Source organism: Cottoperca gobio, chromosome 19, assembly GCF_900634415.1.
Source record: "Cottoperca gobio chromosome 19, fCotGob3.1, whole genome shotgun sequence".
Lineage (NCBI taxonomy): Eukaryota > Metazoa > Chordata > Actinopteri > Perciformes > Bovichtidae > Cottoperca > Cottoperca gobio.
Window position 1 is genome coordinate 5,853,217 of NC_041373.1, and position 22,538 is coordinate 5,875,754.

The 22,538-nt window shown below is 38.5% G+C and overlaps 2 protein-coding genes across 7 annotated transcripts; both read right to left on the reverse strand.

The window, feature by feature from the left end:
- Positions 1-230: 230 nt before the first annotated feature.
- On the reverse strand, positions 231-2,512 carry armc7 (armadillo repeat containing 7). Its single transcript, XM_029455657.1, has 3 exons — positions 2,275-2,512; positions 795-938; positions 231-690 (listed from the first exon to the last, which is right to left on the reverse strand). Exons 1-3 carry the CDS (start codon positions 2,369-2,371, stop codon positions 347-349), a joined length of 585 nt encoding a protein of 194 aa, XP_029311517.1. The 5' UTR covers positions 2,372-2,512; the 3' UTR covers positions 231-346.
- A 2,432-nt stretch (positions 2,513-4,944) lies between these two features.
- On the reverse strand, positions 4,945-21,969 carry ndel1a (nudE neurodevelopment protein 1-like 1a). Of its 6 annotated transcripts, XM_029455651.1 has the most exons (11): positions 21,850-21,969; positions 19,749-19,845; positions 15,763-15,916; positions 13,003-13,151; positions 12,050-12,186; positions 11,715-11,888; positions 9,737-9,831; positions 9,482-9,627; positions 9,056-9,090; positions 8,832-8,965; positions 7,962-8,147 (listed from the first exon to the last, which is right to left on the reverse strand). In XM_029455651.1, the coding sequence occupies exons 2-10, from the start codon at positions 19,832-19,834 to the stop codon at positions 8,868-8,870; spliced, it is 1,074 nt and encodes a 357-aa protein (XP_029311511.1). In that variant the 5' UTR covers positions 19,835-19,845; positions 21,850-21,969; the 3' UTR covers positions 7,962-8,147; positions 8,832-8,867. The 6 variants fall into 6 exon arrangements, with proteins under 6 accessions (XP_029311516.1, XP_029311514.1, XP_029311513.1 ...); XM_029455656.1 differs by lacking the exons at positions 7,962-8,147; positions 8,832-8,965 and adding an exon at positions 4,945-6,489; XM_029455654.1 differs by lacking the exons at positions 7,962-8,147; positions 8,832-8,965 and adding an exon at positions 4,945-6,492.
- Between the last annotated feature and the right edge of the window lie 569 nt (positions 21,970-22,538).

The following is a 22,538-nucleotide window of genomic DNA, read 5'->3' on the forward strand; positions in this document are numbered from 1 at the left end:
AAGCCAGATCGGTAAGAAATACTTTTCCCAGTTTAGTGTGGAAGAAATTGGCTGGTCTGCACAGAGATCTGACCTCAGCTCCATCCAACACCTTTGAAATGAACTGGAACACCGACTGTGAGCCAGACCTGATCTCCAACATCAGTGATGCTCTTGTGGCAGAATGGGAGCAAATGCCTGCAGCAGGTTCAACATCTGCTGGAAAGACTGAGACCAGAAGAGTGTGCCTGTGATGTTTGGGTGCCCATCTTTATTTGGCCCTATAGTGTCAAATATTTCTTGTACTCTCATAGAGAGCAATATTATCCCCTAAAATACAAAACTACCTGCCAAATGAAGCTGTAACTTAGTCCTTGGGCAGCGGGATACCCACTGCAGTCTGCTGTCCCTGCATCTGCTGCTCCGCTCGGGCCACCTGCTCCTTGCTGCAGCAGTCCTGCAGAAAAACAGCGGCCAGGTTGCGCAGGCGGGGGCTCTCTGAGAGGGAGAAGCGCAGCATGCACTGCAGGATGGCCGGATCAGTGATCTCAGAGCGCGACGAGGGCGTTGTGAGGTTCATTAGTGTAGTGATGGCTGACAGGACGGTCTCCTCCCTCTGGCTCGACAGACAATTTGTGACCAAGCTGATCCCGCTGCTCTGCAGGATAAGGTGTCGGCATTCAGGGTCCATACTCAGGTTACACAGCCCGCCTGAGGACATGACACACACAAGAGAAGTGATGATATTTTTAGGTTGGGAGACAGCATTTGCACAATGTGATAACAATGGAAGAGAGATAATGACTTGTACACACCCATCCCAAACTCCACAAGGTTGGCATTCTCCTCAGTGAGCATGTCCAAGAAGAGGTCGGCTACCTGCAGGTCCCTCAGATACTCCATGTTCTTTGGGTCGTACGCAAAGTTGGCCAAGTTAGCCAGCACTTGCTCCTTTGCCTCTGATGATGTGAAATAAATTATGTAGTCAAGTTAAAATATAAATTATTGGAATACATTTATTTAAATTGGCTTATCACAAACATATTGGTATCAATACAAATGTTGGCTGATAAGTAACGAGAGGTTCCACTACAGAAATGCAAAATATATATTTGAGATTACAGTTATGTCTTTACATATTTTGTCCACCAGAGAGCAGTGACATGCTTATTTTAGAAGTCCAACATGAGGGATGAAATATTGTAAATGTTGTTTACATTATGTGTACATTAAAAAGCAACACCAGATATCTTTACCCGGATATTGATATCGGTATCTACTTCAAATAACAAAACAGAAATGAAATGTGGCTCAATTGAAAACAAACTTTAAATCATGTCAATATCAGCGGAAACAAATGTGTTGTGGAAACAAACGGAGGGTGTATCTTTAATTTAGACAACAAAGCAAACATTCTTTCTTAGTTCAAGGTTTCCACCAATAAATTATTATATATAATGTTACATTTAAACATCTCAACATCCCTCCACTCCTCATCCACTGGGTTCATAATTTCCTCAGAAACAGACCACAGGCTGCTAGAATAGTCACAGTGACGTCATCACCAACATCGGAGCCCCTCAGGGCTGTGTCGGCCCCTTCCTTTAAACCCTCTACCCACATCTGTACCAGCCCTTCAGCCATTACCACATACTTCAAATCATCTGACAACACTGCCTAAGCTCACTACAATAACTCTAAGCCTTCAAAACTCAATTTTTCACTTCACACATTGGTTCACTGACAACTACCTGCAGCTGAACGTGGACAAAACTAAAGAAGAACTGTTCATTAGCACATTAGACACAGCCCACACTGGACTGAACTCAACCTGCATCCATGGTAACACAGTTGAACAGGTGACTCAGAGCACTGTCTGTTGCTCCCCCTCCCCATACTCCTGTTGTTGCTTTACAAAAGCATTATTCAGCTCATCCTGCTGTACTGTCAAATAAATGTGGAGTAAAAAGTACAATATTTAACTCTGAAATGTAATGGAGTACAAGTACAAAGTAGTATAAAATAAAAATACTCAGGTGAAGTACAGGTATCTCAAATGTGTTACTTAATTACAGTGCTTGAGTACATATACTTACCGTAGTTAATAGTTACTGTTCAATGTTAGACTGACAGCAGTCTTGTTTTGGTGATGGAGGTGGTTACCCTCTTGTTTAAATGACGGAATGTGCCTTCAAAATATAAAACTAACTATTTGTTATTTTCCTGAGATTATCAAAGGAACTCAGTTTACATAATCTATTGAATGATGACATAAAACAAAAAAAATAGACCCACCTTCACTGTCGGTGTCCTGAAACTCAGTGACCAGAGTTTGTAAATATTCAAACCGGTCGGAGCCCTCAGTGGAGCCTTTCTTCCACATCTTTTGCATTAGTACATTAACTATTATTAACGTTAGCTATATTTAACGAATTACATCGGATAGACAAGCTCGATGTAAGTCGTTCGCTTTACTTTATACATCCATGATTGGCTGTCTTGACTTCATAGGTTGTGTGGTTGAGACGATTAAATTGACTGTGGTCCGTCTCTTAAATGTGTCCGTACAACCGCGCGTTTCCGCCTAAACCGTAACCGTTTTAAAATAACTTATACCTTTAATATTGACTAAAACCACTTAAAACACATTAAATAAAAATAAATATTTTGGCGTGGGTGGTTAAATATTTACTATAATGTTTTGGAGGATAATTTTGGTTGGTTCATAAAAAATGGGAAACGGAAGTTGTGTTACGTGATTAACTGCACTACAAGGAAGGAGGTGTGTAACGAGCAGTTAGCTAAAGGTCAGCTAAAAAGCAAATGTAAGTTATTCTTTGTATGTATTTCGGCCTTTAGCCAGTTCTCTGGAAATTTAGCTAAAATGAAGCAACACCAAATGTCCGCTGTGAAGCGTCTGACCAAACCAATTTTATTTGGGACGCTTGTTGTGGGACTAGCCACTGCTTTCTTCAGCAGGTAAATTATGATTTATTGCATGTTGTGTATTTTTGTTTGCATTAACTGTCACCAGCTAATGTTAAGCACCTAATATCAAAGGGCACCTTCGAGTTAATCATGCAGCATAAACCTGCTGTGTTTTATGATGCACGTTGGTCCACGTTCCTTTACACAACTGACATCTTCTGTTTATTTGTTCCCTCTTAATCCCTTAATAATCAGTTTCTTTAAAAATGCAAACACACCGACATCATTCAGCATCTACATACAAGGTGCATTCTTGTGCATACAAATATCACTCCGAATTTTGTCAACTATACTATATATATCAGTTATACTAGACAGATAAGTAGGACTGAACTGTGTGAACAATTATATAATGTTATTTGAACCAAATAAACTGTAACTAAAAATAACATAAACAGCAAAACAAAGAAAAAAACTACTGGTTGCAACTGATTACTATTTTAATTATCGATTAATCTGAAATAAGACCTCCAGGACAATTAATTGTCCTGCAATACATGCATAAATCCCCCAGGACTCCTTCCCAACCGAAACATACAACAACAGTCCAAAACCCAAACATAATCTTTTGACTATTAAACATGACAAAGAGCTGCATAACATCCTTAAATACATTTGAGCTGCTGGCACCAGTGAGTGTTTGCCATTTTTGTTATAAAATGATTGAAAGGATTAATTGATTATTATTATAATAGCTGTAGTTTATTAATTTTACGTTGATGAACTACAGCTCTACAAAAACAAACTAATGTAAGTATGCTCTGTTTCTCTGTTAGTCCTTAAAAAAATCTTTGTTTTTATACATGAAATGTTTCCATTAGGGGCAGGGAGTGTGAAAAGATACCGCTGTGCATTCCACCAGTCAATGCTGTCTTAATAGTGAATTCGTCCATCATTTATCAATATAATAGTAATGCTTCCTCCTCCATTCAGGCACATGTTCTTCGAGGATGTGGAGGAACTCAGGGCTCAGGAGCGAGCACGCAACGAAGCCAAGAGGTTTGAGATCCTGGAACGGAGGATGAGGCAGATAGACGAGGTGGCCGAGAAGAAGAGAGGGGGGATCAGCTGAACCACAGCCTGAACTATTACCGTTATACTACACATTTCTTCAATTGTGGACACTACATGTATATCTTTCTGTACATAGCCTGAAGATATCTGTACTGGAGACTTATGGCTGTCCTGCAAGATGCCAAACTGTGTTTTAATATATGAAGCATCAGTGGATGATCACAGAAAGAATTTTGGATAATTCAGTTCACACACATGAAATGTAATCTATTATTTTGTGTCTGTTTTGAGACGTGTATATTAATAATTAAATGACTAATAAATTACCAAAGTACGGCTCCGTTTTTCTTGTACTTACATGTTCTTCCAGCAGGGGGAAGTGTTGATTACAATTTTGGGGCGTACAGGTGTTTCTGTAAGTTTAAGCTTTAGCTATTAAATCATGTCTTCTTTATATTTTTAAATGCACACTGTAGTTTCCTTCTAGTTTCTATTACTTTTCATTAAGCATAAGAATAATATGACAGACCCTTGAAACTTGCTAGAGTCGTCTAATCTCTTATAGTAATCACCAAATCTGCATTTATTTTGACTGCTGATTGAAAAGTAGTCCAAAAATAAAAATACAATGTTACAAGTAAAAGTTCACTCAAAATGTTAGCTAAATACTGTATCAATTAATCTGATTATTTTCTGAATGCATAATTTCTCAGATCCTGTTGATGTCTTCAAACTGCTTCTTTTATCCGACCAGTCTAAAAACTCAGATTTAATTTACGATTAAATAAAACTGAGAAAAACAAAATTCACATTTGAGAAGCTGGAACAAGAGAATGATACAAGATTTTGCTTGAAAAATAAACGATTAATCAACTACCAAAATGGTTAAATCGTTGCAGCTCTAACTGAAAATAAGTGTTGGTTGCAGCCCTCCTTCCCTCCACAGTAAGAACTGATGGAAGCTTTTAACATAATTGCACCTTTTATTAAAACATGCCGTAAAAGCAATCTGAAATAAATTAAACCCACAAACTAACAAAACAGGCAATATTGCACTTGAAATAAAAGTGAGTTCACACAAAGTCAAAGTGCTTCAATTGCTCCTCGTGTACAGTACTGAAAATGTGTCAGTGTAATAAATCATTGCTTTTAAAACAGGAGAAAACACTTATACAGAACACAAGAATGCTGGTTAACTGGTCTGAACACGACGACAGCGTCTCTTAAAGGGCCGTCTATGAATAACGATCAATATGACCAATACTGTACACATCATGTCACATAGTTCAGAGGAGAGATGGTGTGTTGACTCACTACAATGACAAAGACTCCCCTTCCCTTCTTTAGAAACAGCTTTGAAACTAAATGCACTATAAACAGGGCTCACACGATTACAGTTAAAATCCAAAAATCACCAATTACATTACAGGTCATTTAGCAGACGCTCTTATTCAGAGCCACTTACATTGAACTAGGTACAGGGACAGGGACAGTCTCCCTGGAGCAACTCAGAGTTAAGTACCTTGCTCTGCAGTACAATGGTGGCAGCCTGGTATTGAACTCCCAACCCTCTAGTGTTTTGTTTGGAAGGTATACCACTACACCACCAGGCCATCACCACCTCTGCTCAACCAAGACACCAGAGATAATGTTTAAAACAACCTGGACATTTTGAAAACATCAATAATTGCTGGAGACACAGGCGTGTGGTGTACGATTATCCAGGACATCTTCACGTGTGTCATCCCATTAAACTGGTCAATTCCATTCATTCAGCAAGTGTATGGGAGTGCACTTAACTGAAATTATTGCTAAGTAGTAAAAAACAAAAAAAGCAGTTAAAACTTTAATTGCATAATATTTCCCTTTTTAGCATTGGCGGATTATGAGATAACGGGCCCCCGGGCACAGAAACTTTGCAATTACTTTGGTCTTTTTGAAGTCGTTCTGAGTCTCTTTGTGTCTCTTTGTATTTATTTTGAGGCTCTGTGGTTGTCTTGTGCCTCTTTGTAGTCATTTTAAGTCTTTTCCTGGGTGGCACGTGTCTCTCTGAGTGACATTTTGTAGGTGAAGGCCAGGGGGGGCCCTGACACTTTGGGCCATTTGGCCTGTGCCCAGTAGACCCGATCAGTAATCCATCCACACTTTTTAGATGACACGGTGCACACATTTCACAAATCAGTGTGAGATCCTTGAGAAATCTTTAAATATGTGAAGAGTAGATCTTTGTACAAGCCAGTGAGCAAACAGCAGATACAGTAACGCATGAAATATACAGACAGGGACCCATAATTACAGTGTATCGAGCGGGCCCAGGGTATAACAGGACATCAATAAAGTTTTACAGTATTTGTCTGAGGCCTTCTCTTCTTTAGATGAGATATTTGATTGGGAGGACGAGTGTGTTGGGTTTACCGTCACACAGCGAGGGGCACTAAGCCCGGGGAGGAGGCAGCAGGAGGGGCGGTGATGGCTGTCAGGGTACCAGGCTTCAGTCCGTTCAAGGTCCTGCTGCAAAACAGTCACAAGAGTTACATTAAAGCAGGAAGGTCTCAGAAAGAACACAGGAGCGATGTTACCATTACCAGCCTCTGACATACTAATATAACGTATTGGATTAAGTCAAAGCCTCCATACGATTTAGGTGAAAGACACTTAGTTTAAAGCTGCAATGATGAAGCAAGCCGATAAGTATGGAAGCCCATTTCTGCCAGGAAAATTAAGAATGGCAAAAATTAAAAGTGAAAATTGAAAAAATATACTATTCAACAAAAACAAAACCTAAAAACTTTTAAATATGTTTTTACTAGGCTTAACAAATGCTTCTTTTATATTTTATTTAAATTTAATTGTGAAATTGATCAATTGATTGAAAACAAAACATAATGATTGGGGAATTACCCTGGCAGAATTAGGCTCCCAATAAGGAGGGAAATAAATTGGAAATGAAAGAAAAAACTGCTCAAATTGTCAGATTTCTTCCTCCTTATCGTCTCCATCTACACAGAGGACGCTGCAGCTACTAGACTGATGACGAGTTTTAAACAAAGTTACGAGTCTGTTGCTAAAAATGGAACTTGAATGCAGAAAGTGGGAAGGAAGTAGCAGAGTTCGCCTGACTGACGAGTTAAACTGGTTTCTTTTGTGGGTCATAGTCCAATTATGACCAGAATCCCTTGTTTGGTTTATGTCTGAGTCATGACTCTGGAAAGCACCAGAGTATGAATTAAAGAGCTTTACAATTCAATAAAATATTAATTAAAGCAAATTCGCAATCTAGGGCTGGTTTGAAAATGTGTCAACACAAAACATGACTTTCTAAAATCAATACCAAAGCAATATATTCATTAATTTATCAAAATATGGCAAACTTCTTAATACATCAGTGTTAATAAAGATCTTTGCCTCATTAAAATAGTGTAAAAAAGGTTGAGAAGTTCTCTATTTTTAAATCATTAAATATCTGATCAAGGAATATATAAACAATTTTGTCAGTACTCAAAAAGTATCAAGATTCCACACTCGGCTCTATTCTCATTATACTTCCGTCCATGACCTTCTCCAGACCTGCCTGAAGGTGAACAGTGTACATAACAAACGCCCTGCTCTGAAAGCAGAGGGACAATGACCTTGTTGTGTGTGCATCTCTATATGCAGACTCTGCCTCTTTAGTTCCATCACACAGCAGAAACACAGTCACACTGCAGCCTCACAAAACAAGTAACTGTGCTGTCAACACAAGTGATGCAGCATAAAAAGTGGAGAGAACTAAATATGATTGACTTTGAAAAGGATACGTCTGGTGAGGTTATATATTTTTAACAAAGAGCTTCTTCCTCTGTGCCATAGAGCTCCATCGTTGAACAAAAACTATTGAAAACACATCAATGAGCCACACTGACTGACATGTTTCTTCATTACCATGAGAAAACACACACACACACACACACACACACACACACACACACACACACACACACACACACACACACACACACACACACACACACACACACACACACACACACACACACACACACACACACACACACACACACACACACACACACACACACACACACACAGCTGGCGATGGTCGGTTGGCTTTATGGATAGCAATATTGGTCGGTCAGTCCACCACTTTGGTCCCGACTTAAATATCCAAACTGTTGGAAGGATTGACATTAAATTTAGTAAAGAAATTCATGTTCTCCAGCGGATGAATCCTACCGACTTATTGTCTTTTTCTCTAACGTAACAAGCAAGTTTTCATTCGTTTATCCAATGAAATATTTCGATATCTACTTGATAGATTGGCACAAACTTTAGAAGAAATATTCATGGTTACCAGAAGTTTAAATCATGCCGACTTTAGGGATCCTCTGACTTTTCCTCTAGCGCCACCATGAGGTTGACATTTGTAGTTGAGTCAAAAACAATTACAATCAAATACTTGTAAAACTGACCCATCAGCCTTAGATGTGTTTAAATGTTAGCATGCATACACACACTAAACATTACACCTGCTAAACATCAGCATGTTTGCATTGTCTTTGCTAGTTCTTTAGCATTTAGCTCAAAGGAGACTTTGTGACCAATGCCTTTGGATATATATGCTCATGTTTATTTGTCAACAAATAAAACACATTTGATAGACAGCATTTAGCTCAAAGGTTTTGGTCTTTTTATGGGATTTGTTGATGCGTGTTGGCTTCGGTCACTACATTTTATTTTTTGTCAAGTTTCTCTTCATTGGGGCTTCTGACAAACATCCCTTTGGTTTGGTTTGGAATCCACTTGGTTATTAATTAATTGTTATATCTGGGACCAAAACAAAACAAACAACTCACACTAGTAGGAAAGAGATCTATTAGGTCAGCTTAGAGTTAAAAAACAGCGGGAAAAGCCCCATTACACCACCACCCTTGCACAGTTAGTGGCTGGGACGTCATCTCGCCCACAGACGTTGTTATTTCTAGGAGCTCTACATGAAAAAAAGATGGCGTGTTAAAACAGCAGCAGCATGCATAAATGCACCCCGACACACTCATGTAACAGGAGGAGCTGCGATTACCCAGAATCAATGCAGGGAATGTGACCATCTCTGTCCTGCTGGGAAGAAACGCACACAGATCCTGCTGCTTAGTCATCCACCGCACACACAATACAGATCACATAATCTTTTACCAGGGCTGGAAGAAGAGTTCAGATACTGTACTTGAATAAAAGTACTAATACGACACTGCAAGTAAAAGTCCTGCATTCAAAACCTTAGTATGAAGTATTATCATCAAAATGTACTTAAAGTATAAAACTGAAAAAGTAGTCATTGTGCAGGAAAGTTTCATAACATTCAAATACTCAAGTACAAATTTGAGGTACATGAACACACCTGACTGGAATTAGACTAATGACAAGATTCTTGTCATTACTCATCCCTCCCTGATTACTAAGACATGAAACTCTTAGCAACAGGCAGGTGAACTTTGGTTTCACTCACGCTTTGTCAAAATAGGATGTGTGGAGCGATTGCGAATAGTTGGCGGTGTTTGCGTTGAGCACGTTGCCGTTGTCCAGAGCAAACGCCTTCCTCGCTTTCTGGTCCTTGGCGAAGTTCCTGCACGCGGCAAGCTTCGACTCTAGAGCCTGTGGTGGAGACATAAACATAAATAAGAGATTATGTAAATGCGGGGACTTTCTAAAGAAAGGGAAAGACCTGAAAGCTGGAAACAGGAAGTCAGAAGGAGTGACTCACCCCGACTTTCCGGAGTAAATCACTGACGATGTTGAGGGCCGATATTCTGGCAGAAGGAGTCAGCGGAGAGTTACTGCCAAAGCTGTTCGATAGACCTGCACAGGAGAAAGTAAAAGTAAATATCTCATTCACTACTTATCTAATAAACAAATGTACTTAATTACTTTCCCCCCTGGTCATCTCTGACAGACGTAGTGTCACATGACTGTCATCTTCACATCTATAAAATGTGACACATTGTATTAGTAAAGTAGCGTTTATGCCAAGGACACTACTTTTTTCAATCCATTGTGGGAATTTTTAACGGCAATATATATTGCATAACATTTACACTAATAGATTCAAATTTAACAGTAAAGATACTGAACTATATAGGAAATAGGGATTGATTGTAGACACAGCATGTCAGCAAAATAAAATATGTTAGAGAAGCAATGCTCTAGCTACTTTCTCTCTGCAGATGAACAGAAAACAATACATATTAATACAATGGAAAGTGACCCGAAAAATGTGTACAACAAGCATATACAGTACACATGGTTTCCTGGGCTTTTAAGGGTTCTTTATAAAATGATTTAATTGCTTTTCTCACTTGCTTGAAACCACTGTGATATGAAGGAGTTGCAATATCCCCACAAAAAAAGCAGTACAGTAGATACTTGGATAAGTCTACTCTTACCGAGTTTCTAATATGTGTTAATATAACAATTTCATACTTTAGCGCATCTTCTTGATGTGGTTTGTAAATCCAAAAGTAGGATCTAAAAATACCTACATATTTAATGACTTTATTTTAGTTGTTGGTTAAATATTTGGTTGCATGAATTGCTGCTGTTCTCCCAATATTCAAAGTGATACATGAATAATTTAAAGAGGAAACATATGCACCATCCATGATTAAGGTGTGGCATATAAACATTTAATTCCAGACACTCAAGCGAATAATTAAATATGCAATAACTGATTATTTTTTGGATACTTGGGGAACAAGCTGTAAACACAATATTGACATATTAATACCTACATACAGCTGCTTAGTTACTCAACCGGCAGATACAGAGCAACATAACCATTCATGTGTCATGTTTCTGCTTACTTGATGAATAGAAGTCCAAAACTTTCTTTCCTGAAGGAAATGTGCATTTAACTGCTAAATGTCTCTAACTGTGAACGTTTATGCTTTTTGCTGCTGTTCAGGTAGTTTACTGTCTTTTTAAACATTTGTATCTGCAGCCTGCTGAAAAAGACACTTTGAGAGGTGAGCGTTAACCAAAACTATAAAGCTGTGGGCCGTAACAAAAACAACAGTTACCACACACAAGCGCTCCATAGAGCTGAGAGACACTGGAGTCTCTACAAACGACACAGTTCACAAACATAAGACATGTGATCCATTATTAATATACAAATATTGATTATTGCTGCTTAATGATTGAAAAGTCTAAAGATAATTATGGTCTAATACAAGATACCTTGAGGAAGACAAGTGTGCAGATACTGTACTTTTTATTCATGTGCCTAACATTAGATTTATTAAATGCAACACCCTATAAATAGTTGAATGTATTTTGTTTTGTTACTGCTGTTTAAGTAATAATTAAGTAATAATCCTTCAAAAACTCATACAAAACATATGCCCCCCCCCACCCTCAAAATAAGTAAATAAATACATTTGAAAAAATTGATAAAATAAAATATAAAAACGAGGAAGGATGCATCAAACTTAAATAATACAAGTTTAAGATAAGATAATATAAGATAAGAGATTGAATTCAGGAGACCATTCTAAATGTTGAATGCATATTTTTGATGACTTTCCCCCTCACAGAGCACCAGAAGAGCTTCTTTTTTTATCACAAGACACAAATACATACATACAGCCGAACTCAGGCCGTTTAAAAAAAGAGCAGCTCGGATTTCCAAATCTGTACTTGCATGATGAGAGAACAAGCACTAAAGGGAAGTTGGCTGCAGCTACCTGTTGTGTTGGCAAAGGCATTGTCCAGACCTTTGCTCAGTGGGGTGGCAGGGAGCGAGAGGGAGGCTTGAACAGCAGTGTCCATCTTCTCGTTGTCCTCTGTGGGAGAACTTGGAGCCGACATCCTGGTCACATCGGTCTGCCTCTCTCGCACGGCCAGCTCCTGCCGCAAGTCTACAAAATTAGTGAATGAAGGAAGGAAGGAAGGAGCATATTGTAACTGTTCCCAGAGATAAATACATGCGAGAGCAGATCATTTAAAATCATTGCAGCTGTTTGTTAATGAGCGAGTGATCGACAGCGTGGCTCATTAGTCAAATCTAGTCAATAATCACCTCTGGCTTCATCCTTAAATCTTTGCACAGAAACCAGATGCGACTCCTTCTCATCCAGCTCGCTCTCCAGGAAGGCGTTCCTCTCGATTGCCTGGTTCAGACGCTGCTCAAAGGTCTCCAGAGACACGATGGTGGCTCTGAGGAAGAAAGTAGAAGAATGGAAGCAAAATTGAGATTGACATTTTATTAATTAAATATCCTCAGGGGGTGGGGGGGGGGGCACATTTCTGTATGTCCCATCTATTTATTAATGATTATTCAAGTATAAATAAGGGATCAATATCTGCAGCATTGATTTTAATCCAGTTCAAAGGAAGCAAGCAATCAACTTTGACCCATTTTCAAATTGTAACAAAAGACTTTTGCATTTCCATATACAGTAGATTAAACAGGAATCACAAAGTAGCTGATTCAATGGTGGAAAACACACATTTGCATCAGGTTGGATAATCATTTTGGTCGCAATATTATCCATCCTGAATTATCCATATAATAAAAATATATTCATAAAGATGTGCTTTTATATAGCATAAATACTTTCTTTACATCTTGTCCTTAATTGTTGTTATCAGTTGTTGTTGTTTATGGGTTTTTTATTTATTTTATTTTAGTATGCATGTTATCGCTTCAAAGCCGGGACGAGGACTGCACATTAGCTATTAGCTACACACATTGCATCGGTTGCATTTTATTTAAATGCAACAATGTCTGTATGCATCATCCCTGTCAAATAAATTAATCAAATACAAATTATTAAAGTAAAAAAATACAGTATAAAAATAAAACATAAATCTATCCTGCATTATCATTTTGATAAAGAAAGAAACTTCATATAGTGACACAATTTTTTGGGGGGATTTAAATCACATGCAACTCATCAACTCTTAACGTAGAAACTATAAAGACAAGAACAAAGTGATGTTTTTGTTGTGAGCAGTAAGAGCTTGTAAAACCTTTTGGCTCTCTCCAAGTCATCGTTGGACTGTTCCAGCTCTCGCACATATTTGTGAAGCTGCTCCTTGATGCTGCGTGTTTGGCCGAGGTCGTCCTCCAGCATGGAGATCTGCTTGTAGCTCTGAGTGTACTGCTGCTCAAACCTCTCCTGAAGAAGAGGAGGAAGAGAGACGGATGAAGACAGACAGCACATTATTGATCACATGTGTTTAATCTAGGACACGCAGGGCAGGAGACCTGATTTAACAGCTCCCTACGCACACCACCTACATGTTTTCATCCATTTTTCAGTGCTCCCCTCATTTTCCTCAGTTAGGCAGAGGATGTGAAGTGTGACCTATATATCCACCAGCTCCGAGACAATCAGCTCAATAAGTACCGCCGGGCCGTCTGTGCGTCTGACCTATATCTGCTGCTGCTGTGGCGTCTGAATCCACTGCAGCCACACAGGCGTCTTTTTACTCCCCGAGTCTCATTCATCACATCACAGAATAAAATGTAACTTTTATACGTTTCACTGGGACGTGCCGTCTGTACGGGGGCCTTTAGGTGCAAAACACATTAAATAAAAAAACAGAACAAGTTTTTAAAAAGAAATTCTGCACTGTTTTGTTTTCCTATTTGTTCATTTGTTTTCCGAAATGTGATTTCTAAAATGTTGTTGTGTTTTTCTAAAATGTTGCATTTCCTGAAGAAACTGTTGTAAAATGCTGTAGGAATGAGAACTAAAACCCAGAAATGAGTCAGCACTTGCACTTCCGGTTCCCTCGTCTCAAAGTCACAGGGTTTTCTTGAATGGGCTTTTGGTTGGAAGCCTTAAATAAGGTCTGTGGTTTACACAAACGTAAGAGATTTTTACGTTTTGTTCTACGCTGTAAAATACGTCATCCCTGCACCACTAAAACAGTTCTTAGTACAAACTACGGTGGCTTTGAGGCGCAAAACACAACAACCTTACTGAAAACAACATGTTTACAAAACAAATCTAAAAACACAACTCCATTTTACCACAATGTTGACTTTTCTCAAAGGTCATCCTTTTTCTGAAAACGTGTCCGTACTGAAGCCTGATGGCCCTGCGAACATGTTTTGGATTTTTCATGATACAATATTGTTTCCTCAGACAAACCTTCCACTGTTGGGTTTTTCTCCCACAAAAATAATCCATTTGATGTTTGGAAATTAAAACCTGACAGACACTTTGGCACACAAACATCTCATCCCTGCAGGAAACACGGACACTTAAATGGCCCACCCGCCTTTCTGTAATTAAGACAACCTGATGCATTATGTACGAGTGTCGCACAGATCAGCTGCATACAAAAAGATGTACAGCATCAGCACCTTCCCGAGGTGAGATCAACATTCACAGACTGGATCAACTCACGGACTATACTCCTGGCTGAGGCGAAAGAAAACTGACTTTTTAATTTTAAAAGAGACTTTTTAATTTTTTTGTGCCTGGGACTCAATCGTTCCAGTGACCTCTTACGTAAAACCAGAAAAGCAAAGCTGCAGGTGCACAAGAAAAAAACAAACAAGTGCTGAGTGCATCCAGGGGAGCAGCAGCTGTTACAGCGCAACCTCACGTCTCCTCCCGAGAGACTGCACTCACGAACGAGTGGTGATATAAGGAAAGAATAAATCAAATATTAATTTCAAGGCTACAGAAGGAGACACTCCATACTTTCTTGGTTCAGAGCTTACAGTACAGCAAGGTATTCTACGTTTTATTTTAGATTTCTTTATCATCTGACCTGCCAGGATGGATTAACAGACAGGTTTTGCTTCCATCAGTGGAGGTCGGGATTCCCCAGAGGGTCCCAAGATAGATTTGAGGGGTCACATGATGATTTGGATAGAGATAGAAAAACATTTGTTGCTATGAATGTATTATTTTTTCTGGTGAAATGATCTGAATTACTCTAGAGGAATTATTTCGACTAGTGATCTTTATTTTTTATTAAAGATTCATCTGTCATACATTTTTTCGATAAACAGTTTAATCTATAAAATGTCAGAAACTTTTTTTTCACTGACTTTTTATACAATAACAGTAGCTAGCACTAGCTCCAAAAGTCGCTAAAAGTTGCCAGATGACGTCAAATCCTCATTTTCATATTGGCGACATCACTGGGCATTACTGGCATAAAGCTCAGTGGTTCATGTTTGCTGCATGGAGGGAGCGACGGCCTGTGCACAGCGGAAGAGGAAGTACCAAGTTGGCAACACTAATAAGCGTAGTTCCCAAAATGCCTGTTGCACCAACTCTTGTAAATTCAGACTTATTCTAGTGTCTGTGTTTAGTAAGAGATTAACTCAATTAAAACTTCACCTCACAAACTAGTTCTCAGGTAGAAGTGAATAGTTACTAGATATTTACACCCAGTAAGGGTGAAACTGTTACGTAGCTAACTGAGCTAACTGACAAAGCTAACGTTAGCTTGTTAGTATCATCGGGTTGGACTGAAAAGTAAAGTAGGTCATACGGTCAACATTTCCGACCTGATACTTGATCAAACTGCTGTTTCATAAAGATGCATACTGAGAAAATGTGGAATTACATTTCACAAGAATAACACTCACATTAGCATAATTTGGTATTTACCACTCATTCTAAACTACATGAGCACCTCTCCCTCCTTTTTTTTTTACAAAGAAATGACAGTTAAGTCCAATAATTGTTTGGCCACATAAAACGGATATTTTCTCTCATCATAGATCATTTCATTATTTCGGTGTCTTCCTCCTGCAGTTACCTTGAGCGTGTCGACCTCACTCTTGAGTCTGTGGTTCTCAGACTGCAGGTCCTTCATACGATGCTCGGCCTGGCCCAGCTGTGCTTCCAGCTCGGCCTCCAGCTCCCTGCTGCCCTCCTGGAACTCCAGCAGCTCCTCCCGAGCCTCCTGACAGCTGAGGGCGGACAGAAGAGGAGACATTAGACAACAGGTCGAGACAGAAAGAGGTCAGCAGGCGAGCCACGGGAGAGGCAGCTGGCTGCATTCAACAGCCTGCAACCCATTTTACTTATTATACATTATCAATCTTATCTTATTATTATTTTATCTTGTTTGGCCACTAGGGCTCTGACCCAGATACTATTCCACAAACTCAAACCTGGGGCCCATTCTGACAAACGAATACTTTTACTTTTGATTCTTACTTTGGTACTTTTATTTAAGTGAAATTCTTGTAATAGAGTATTTCTATAATGTGACATCACTACTAGTACTTAACTAAATGACATGGATACATCTATGATGTTTAAAGATTATTTTAGAACAGCAACATTGTCCCACAAGAGGAAATTATTTTTGCAGAAAGGCAACATAAAATAAACACAGGACATGAAACAAAACATGAAACAAATGTCTTCATAGAAGACATTAAAAAAGGGAAAAGTAACAAGAGCTGAAACACAAAGAATAAAAGACAAGAAAAATAAAATTGGATTTGTTGAGAATAACAAATATGAAGAATATTGCCAGCCTAGGAATTAGAGTTTGAAGTTTTGGACATTTTGACCTGTTGATAGACGAAAAGACAGCGGATCACTGAAGTCATGAGGATCTGACATCTTCAGAATGTATGAAGAGCTGCAAGGATTAGTCAACTAATTAGTCGATAGACAGAAATATTATCTATTATTATTATTATTATTATTATTATTATTATTATTAATAATAATATTATATATATCATATTAAAGTTAATATCTTTGGGTTTTGGAGTGATAAAACAAGAAATATAAAAAGACATCAACTTGGACATCTTTCCCTGTTTGACATTTTATAGACCAAATGATTGATCGATTAATCTAGAAAATAATTGGCAGATTAATATTTTATGCAGCCCTAAATGTCTGCACAAATTTAGTAGCAGTTCATCCTTTTTACGAGACATTTCACTCTACTCAGATAACAACAACAACAACAACAACAACCAGAAACTGACTGAATGACATTTCTGTGCATTCAGTTCACGACAACCACACAGGACATGTGATCACTTGAACAGCTTAACCACAAATGCAGGTTACATAAGTGTAGATATGGCCATGGATGAACACACACAGACTCAGCTGTCTAAAAATGGCAACCATCATGTGAGTGAAAGTGCTGGAGGTGGCACAGAGCCAGAAAACCCATTTACAAAGCTTGTGTTCAGCCCACTGTGGAAGCACTCACCGCGCTTTGAACGGCTTCTACTCAGAAAAGGTTTGGCTGCCACTAATTTGCAGACTGACGCTTCTTCTTCTCAGTTATTACTCTTTATTCCAAACACTCCCGTGCATCTGAATAGTTACAATGAGGGAATCCTCAGCAAGAAGAAGAACATTTTCATCATACCAAAATGCTTAGTTCTGCTTCATTTAACACAACTATGCTCAGTTGGTGACTTTTCCTCACCAATTTTGTAAAAAAGTGAAGTCGCTTTTATAATCAGTCCTAGTCTTATGGTTTACAAAACTAAAATGCATTGAATGCAGTTCAAGTCTTAAAGAGAAAAGAAAATCCTGCGAAAAAAAAGAAATCTTGTTTTTATGTGTTCGGTCGTGGGTACGTGTGCATGTGTACCTGTGGCAGTTCATCTCGTATACTACTGGACCGATCAGCCTTATATCTTTTGTGCTAATTTATGAAAGCATGCTCAAGGACGTGGATGTGGTGATTCCCTTATTTTATTGACAGTTTTATACCGTCGTTGGGTGCGGTCTCCTCGTGACGAGCCGCAAGTGATCAACAGCTGCTTCAGTAGCAAAAGGCTAAAAACAAGCGTGACCGAGTCTGGTGCAGGACACGCTCTGTTGTGGCTCAAAAACTCCTTAATTCCATATATAGATAGATATGTTATAAACCAATAAAGTTAGGCACGATCGAGATGAATAAATGTTGTTTTTGTTATCAATGCCGTCATCTAGGCTGTAAGGAAGCCAGGAGGGACCATTTAGTGAGATTGAACTTTTCTTTTGGAAGAGAGAGGGAGACACACCTGGAGGAGATCTGCACTCTATTCAGAGACCTTTTCTAGTTTTGTTATAAGGTTGTTGTTATTATGAAACATAATATTGTTAAAGTTTTAACTTTAGAACAGGATGGATGAAGCCTCCACTCTGAAGGAAGCTCATTGTCCAGAGACTGTTATATAACTGGGTGTAGGCCCGACTTTGTTTCCTTTAGCACAGCGTGTCGAGCTTTCAATCACTTCTTAATCAAGAGACGTGTTGAAAGATCAGATTTCATTTGGGAGCAGCTCATTTTAGCAGCTTTTGGATCATTATAATGTTGAGTAACAGCAAAAACAGCAGCTGCACCGTTACATAAACTAATTGAAAAGATGGGACGACAAAGAGACATGAGAGTCTTTTATGTTTAATGTGAAACATGAGCCGTCGCTTTGGGAAATAAAAGGGAGACGTTTCCACTGGAGCTTTCACTGCTTGTCCCACATATCAAAAGTATCACTGGATACGTTAACGACGGCTTTTGATTGAAAGAGTATGAATGGGTGAGTGAAACCCTAAGACGAGATAGCAGATCACACATTCCTGAGGGGATGAATGTCGTTCCCACAGACACAAAGGCTGCGGTGTTACCATCAGAGCTTGTGATCTACACCGTCACTCAAGTGCACAATCTGTAATTCAAATATAGTTCCAATTTCTTTGTGCATGGAGGTTTTGTCTTGTTGAAACAGGAAAGGGACAAACAAACTGTTGACACAAAGAAACACTCTATTGTTTAAAATATATATCATTGTATGTGGCAGCATTTAGATTTCACTTCATTGGGTCCAAGAGGCCCAAACAGAGCCACACCCAGGTGTCTGCATACATCACCTACTTTTGTCCATGTAGTGTGTGTATTTTATTACTTTCAAGTTCATATGTTCTACTTAAATGTGGCAATTACTAGACAATTGTAGGAGCATGGTGCTAAAATGTCTTGAAAAGTCTTGTTTTCAAATCGTGAAAATATTGTTGATTGATCTACTAGCTGCAGAAAACATTTAGTATTAAGCGCTTTAGTATTGCCTTCATAAAGTTGGCGGCAGATTTGAAGAAATAAATGGTCAAAATTAGTTCTGCAGAGGCAGAAATGTCCTGACTTTTAGTCTCTGTAGCAAGAGTCAAGCTTCAAAAATACTAGATCCTACACTTCCCATAATGCAACTCAGAAGTATCTTTATCAAGTTACTCAAGACCAGTCAAGTTCTTCCACACCAAACTGGGAAAAGCATTTCTTTATGGAGCTGGCTTTGTGTCGAAAAGGGAGACAAACTGTGAGAAGCTCACTGTTGTTGTCCTGTGAACAAAGGGTACAAGCCCCTTTATACTTTTTAGACACATTTTGTAGGACAAAGACGAGACAATATCAGATATTTTCTGATCCTGTAAAATGTTTGACTGTCAGTACAATGTAGAACACACACACACACACACACACACACACACACACACACACACACACACACACACCACACACACACACACACACACACACACACACACACACACACACACACACACACACACACACACACACACACACACACACACACACACACACACACACACACACACCATGATTATTCCTACAGTTAAAGTATAAGCCAGGCAATACAAGATTAATTTGTTGTTGGTTTAGGTCTTTGAATAATGTGAGCCGTATCCTTAAGTTAATGCTACTTCACTTAAGTGAATTAGAGAAAGAGAATTATCCACAATATGAACCAGTTTACGTACCTTTCCTTGTACTTGAGGGAGAGAGTCTTCCAGAAGTCAATTTCCTCGTCTTTTGAGGAGAATTTTGGTATCATATCCGTTTCCATGGCAAACAAATCTGGAGAGGAAGGAATAAGTAACCGAGAGGGATGACAAGGAGATAAAAAGGCACATTTATTACACAAAGCATCGAATCAGTCGAGACAAGTTTTGAAACTGAATCTAACTTTCACTTGTTGCTTCAGATTCCTTACTGCATGAAATGAGTGAGAAACAGATAAAAGGGATTTAAACCACAGCTGGGAACTCATCATCAAAAGAGGTCCCTGCAGACTCCCAGAGACCCTGAGGAGTTCCCCTCACAGAGAACGTACTCTGCTCTCCAGAGTTTGAACAAAACAGCATTTTGGATTTGATTAATGGTTTTCCATCAAATACAGAGCCGATATAAGAGCCGACTGACGTTCTACATCAATACAAATCTGTAACTTGGTTAAAAATGCAAATGAGTGCTTGATCAGCCTAGAGTTACCAAAGTAAATCCCAGATTTAAAAATAAAAAACAGCTCCCAGAGGTAACTTTGTGGAGAGGAGCCTCATGTATCACCCTGACTTATAACTAGAGTAGAAACTACAATTTTACCCCTGAACACCAAACTAGTTGTGAGCAGCAGCAGATGGAAACACAACCAAAACCTAACGAATAAGGAAATAGAACATATTAACATTCTTCTGATTTAATTAGGCTCCAGATGAAGAGGAGCTCAGGACGCAGACAATGTTCTTGTTACTTTATACTTCAACTCCACTAGATTTCAAAGGTATATTGTACTTTGTACACCATTTATTTGATAACTTAAATTACTCTCAAGATTCAGATTAATAATAGAAAATATAAATCAACAAGTACGTTATTATGTATTATTACAGGTTAAGAAACGACTTCATCGATCACTAGGAGAAAATTCACAAGCCACCCAGCAGTATATAAAGTAGTAAAACTATATTATATCATATACTGTGTGTGTGTGTGTGTGTGTGTGTGTGTCATATATATATATATATATATATATATATATATATATATATATATATATCAGTGGATGTTTGCTTATGAACAAAACTTCAAAAATATGCACCAAAGCGCCTTGTAATAGTGTCACATTTCTATATTTAAAGTCGAAAAGCAACTAGGAATTTCCAAATGCACCAAAACACTCTCTGTTGAATCTGTGCATGTTCAATAAACCTCAATAAGAATGGTGAGGGTTTTGGTATGAGAAAGATAACAAGGGAACAAGACTAGCAGATTCTCTCAAGTGTCAATAAGTAAAGCTGACTTCCAGCATCACTTGAAAAGTGTCCTTGACATTTAATAAAAAAACACTTTACAACCACTAAAGGGGCGAGGAAATACAATCTGAATTCAACTGCTAAATCAAACAGAAATCCTATTAACCGTAAAGTGAGCTTGGCTGCATTTGCAGACACTGACTTATACTATGTTGCACTGCAAAAATCTAATTCTGTGACCCCCTGAATAATTCAGTTTCAGATGATATTCAACCAGCAGCCTAGAGGGAAACTCCTAATGTTATTACAGTAGGGGGAAATGCAACACAAGCCATTTTGATGGCATCATAAAGTGGGCCTAGTATGCTTCTTACATTAAAATAATTAAAATGTATATTATGCAAGTGCCTCATTTCTTTATTCCAAGGGCCAATGGACCTTAAAATGTTTCACAAGACTACACTTTAACATCATAGCCTTCTATTTTAGACACACCGATATTAATTCCAAAGGAGAAATTACCCTGTTGAACACTGGCCATAAGGTAATCTAGGTGACAAATTATAACACTTTCATACAAGATAAGATAGTTAAATAAATGCGGTAAAAAATATCTAAATATATATAAAGAGGACCAGAAATACACCTAGATTAGCGGCTAAAAGCAGAAACATGACGCTGCGCTCAGCTGTTAAAATAGGGTGTGCAAACAAACCGTGAACCGAACAAACGACCAGATGGAGCCCGACGACATGTTGGTTGTAGTATTTTTAGTTTTACTGGGTTTCCAAAAAAGATAAAATACAATAAATTATAATGCATTTAGTACCTGAACATCGCCCCTAAACCGTGACGTTTATCAGTCCATTTTGCCCGCTGGTATGAGCTGCTGAGGCCGACCGTCTCCTCTGATGTCTGATGATCTCTGCTGACTCCTCTCAGAGTCCTTTAAAGGAGAGTACACCCTAAATATGAATATTATCTCTTCTGAAATGTGAAGCTCAGGTTTCATGAAAGTGTCAAATATCCCACTGTTGTATTTTGATTTTCCATCTTGGGGAAACAAATGTGGATAATCAGAGTAAAAAGCAGTTGAATACCATATTGAAAACAGACAGATTTTTAGTGTGGATTTCCTCTGTATTCGCTCGCTCTGTTGTGTTCACGAGCTTCACTGCTGCACACAAACTGCGCATGACAACGCATTATAATGCCTTTAATGTTAAGTTAGCACCATCTGCTGGTCATCGACCCAAACAGCGTTTGATATCACTGAATTTAATTTTCATGATGGATTCACAAAATGTATTAATAAATACAGTCTTACAATGTTGTTGTGTTAATTAACAGTGTAATATGTGAACAAAGTAACAAAGAATTATCATATTATGTAGCCCATCTGTTTGAAGAATCAAAACTATGAGACAGTAAGTCATGTTTATTAGATAAAAAGTCTGAATTTGAAGTCCAAAGTCCAAATTTTGACTTCAGAAGTCAAAATGATTATATATTAAATTA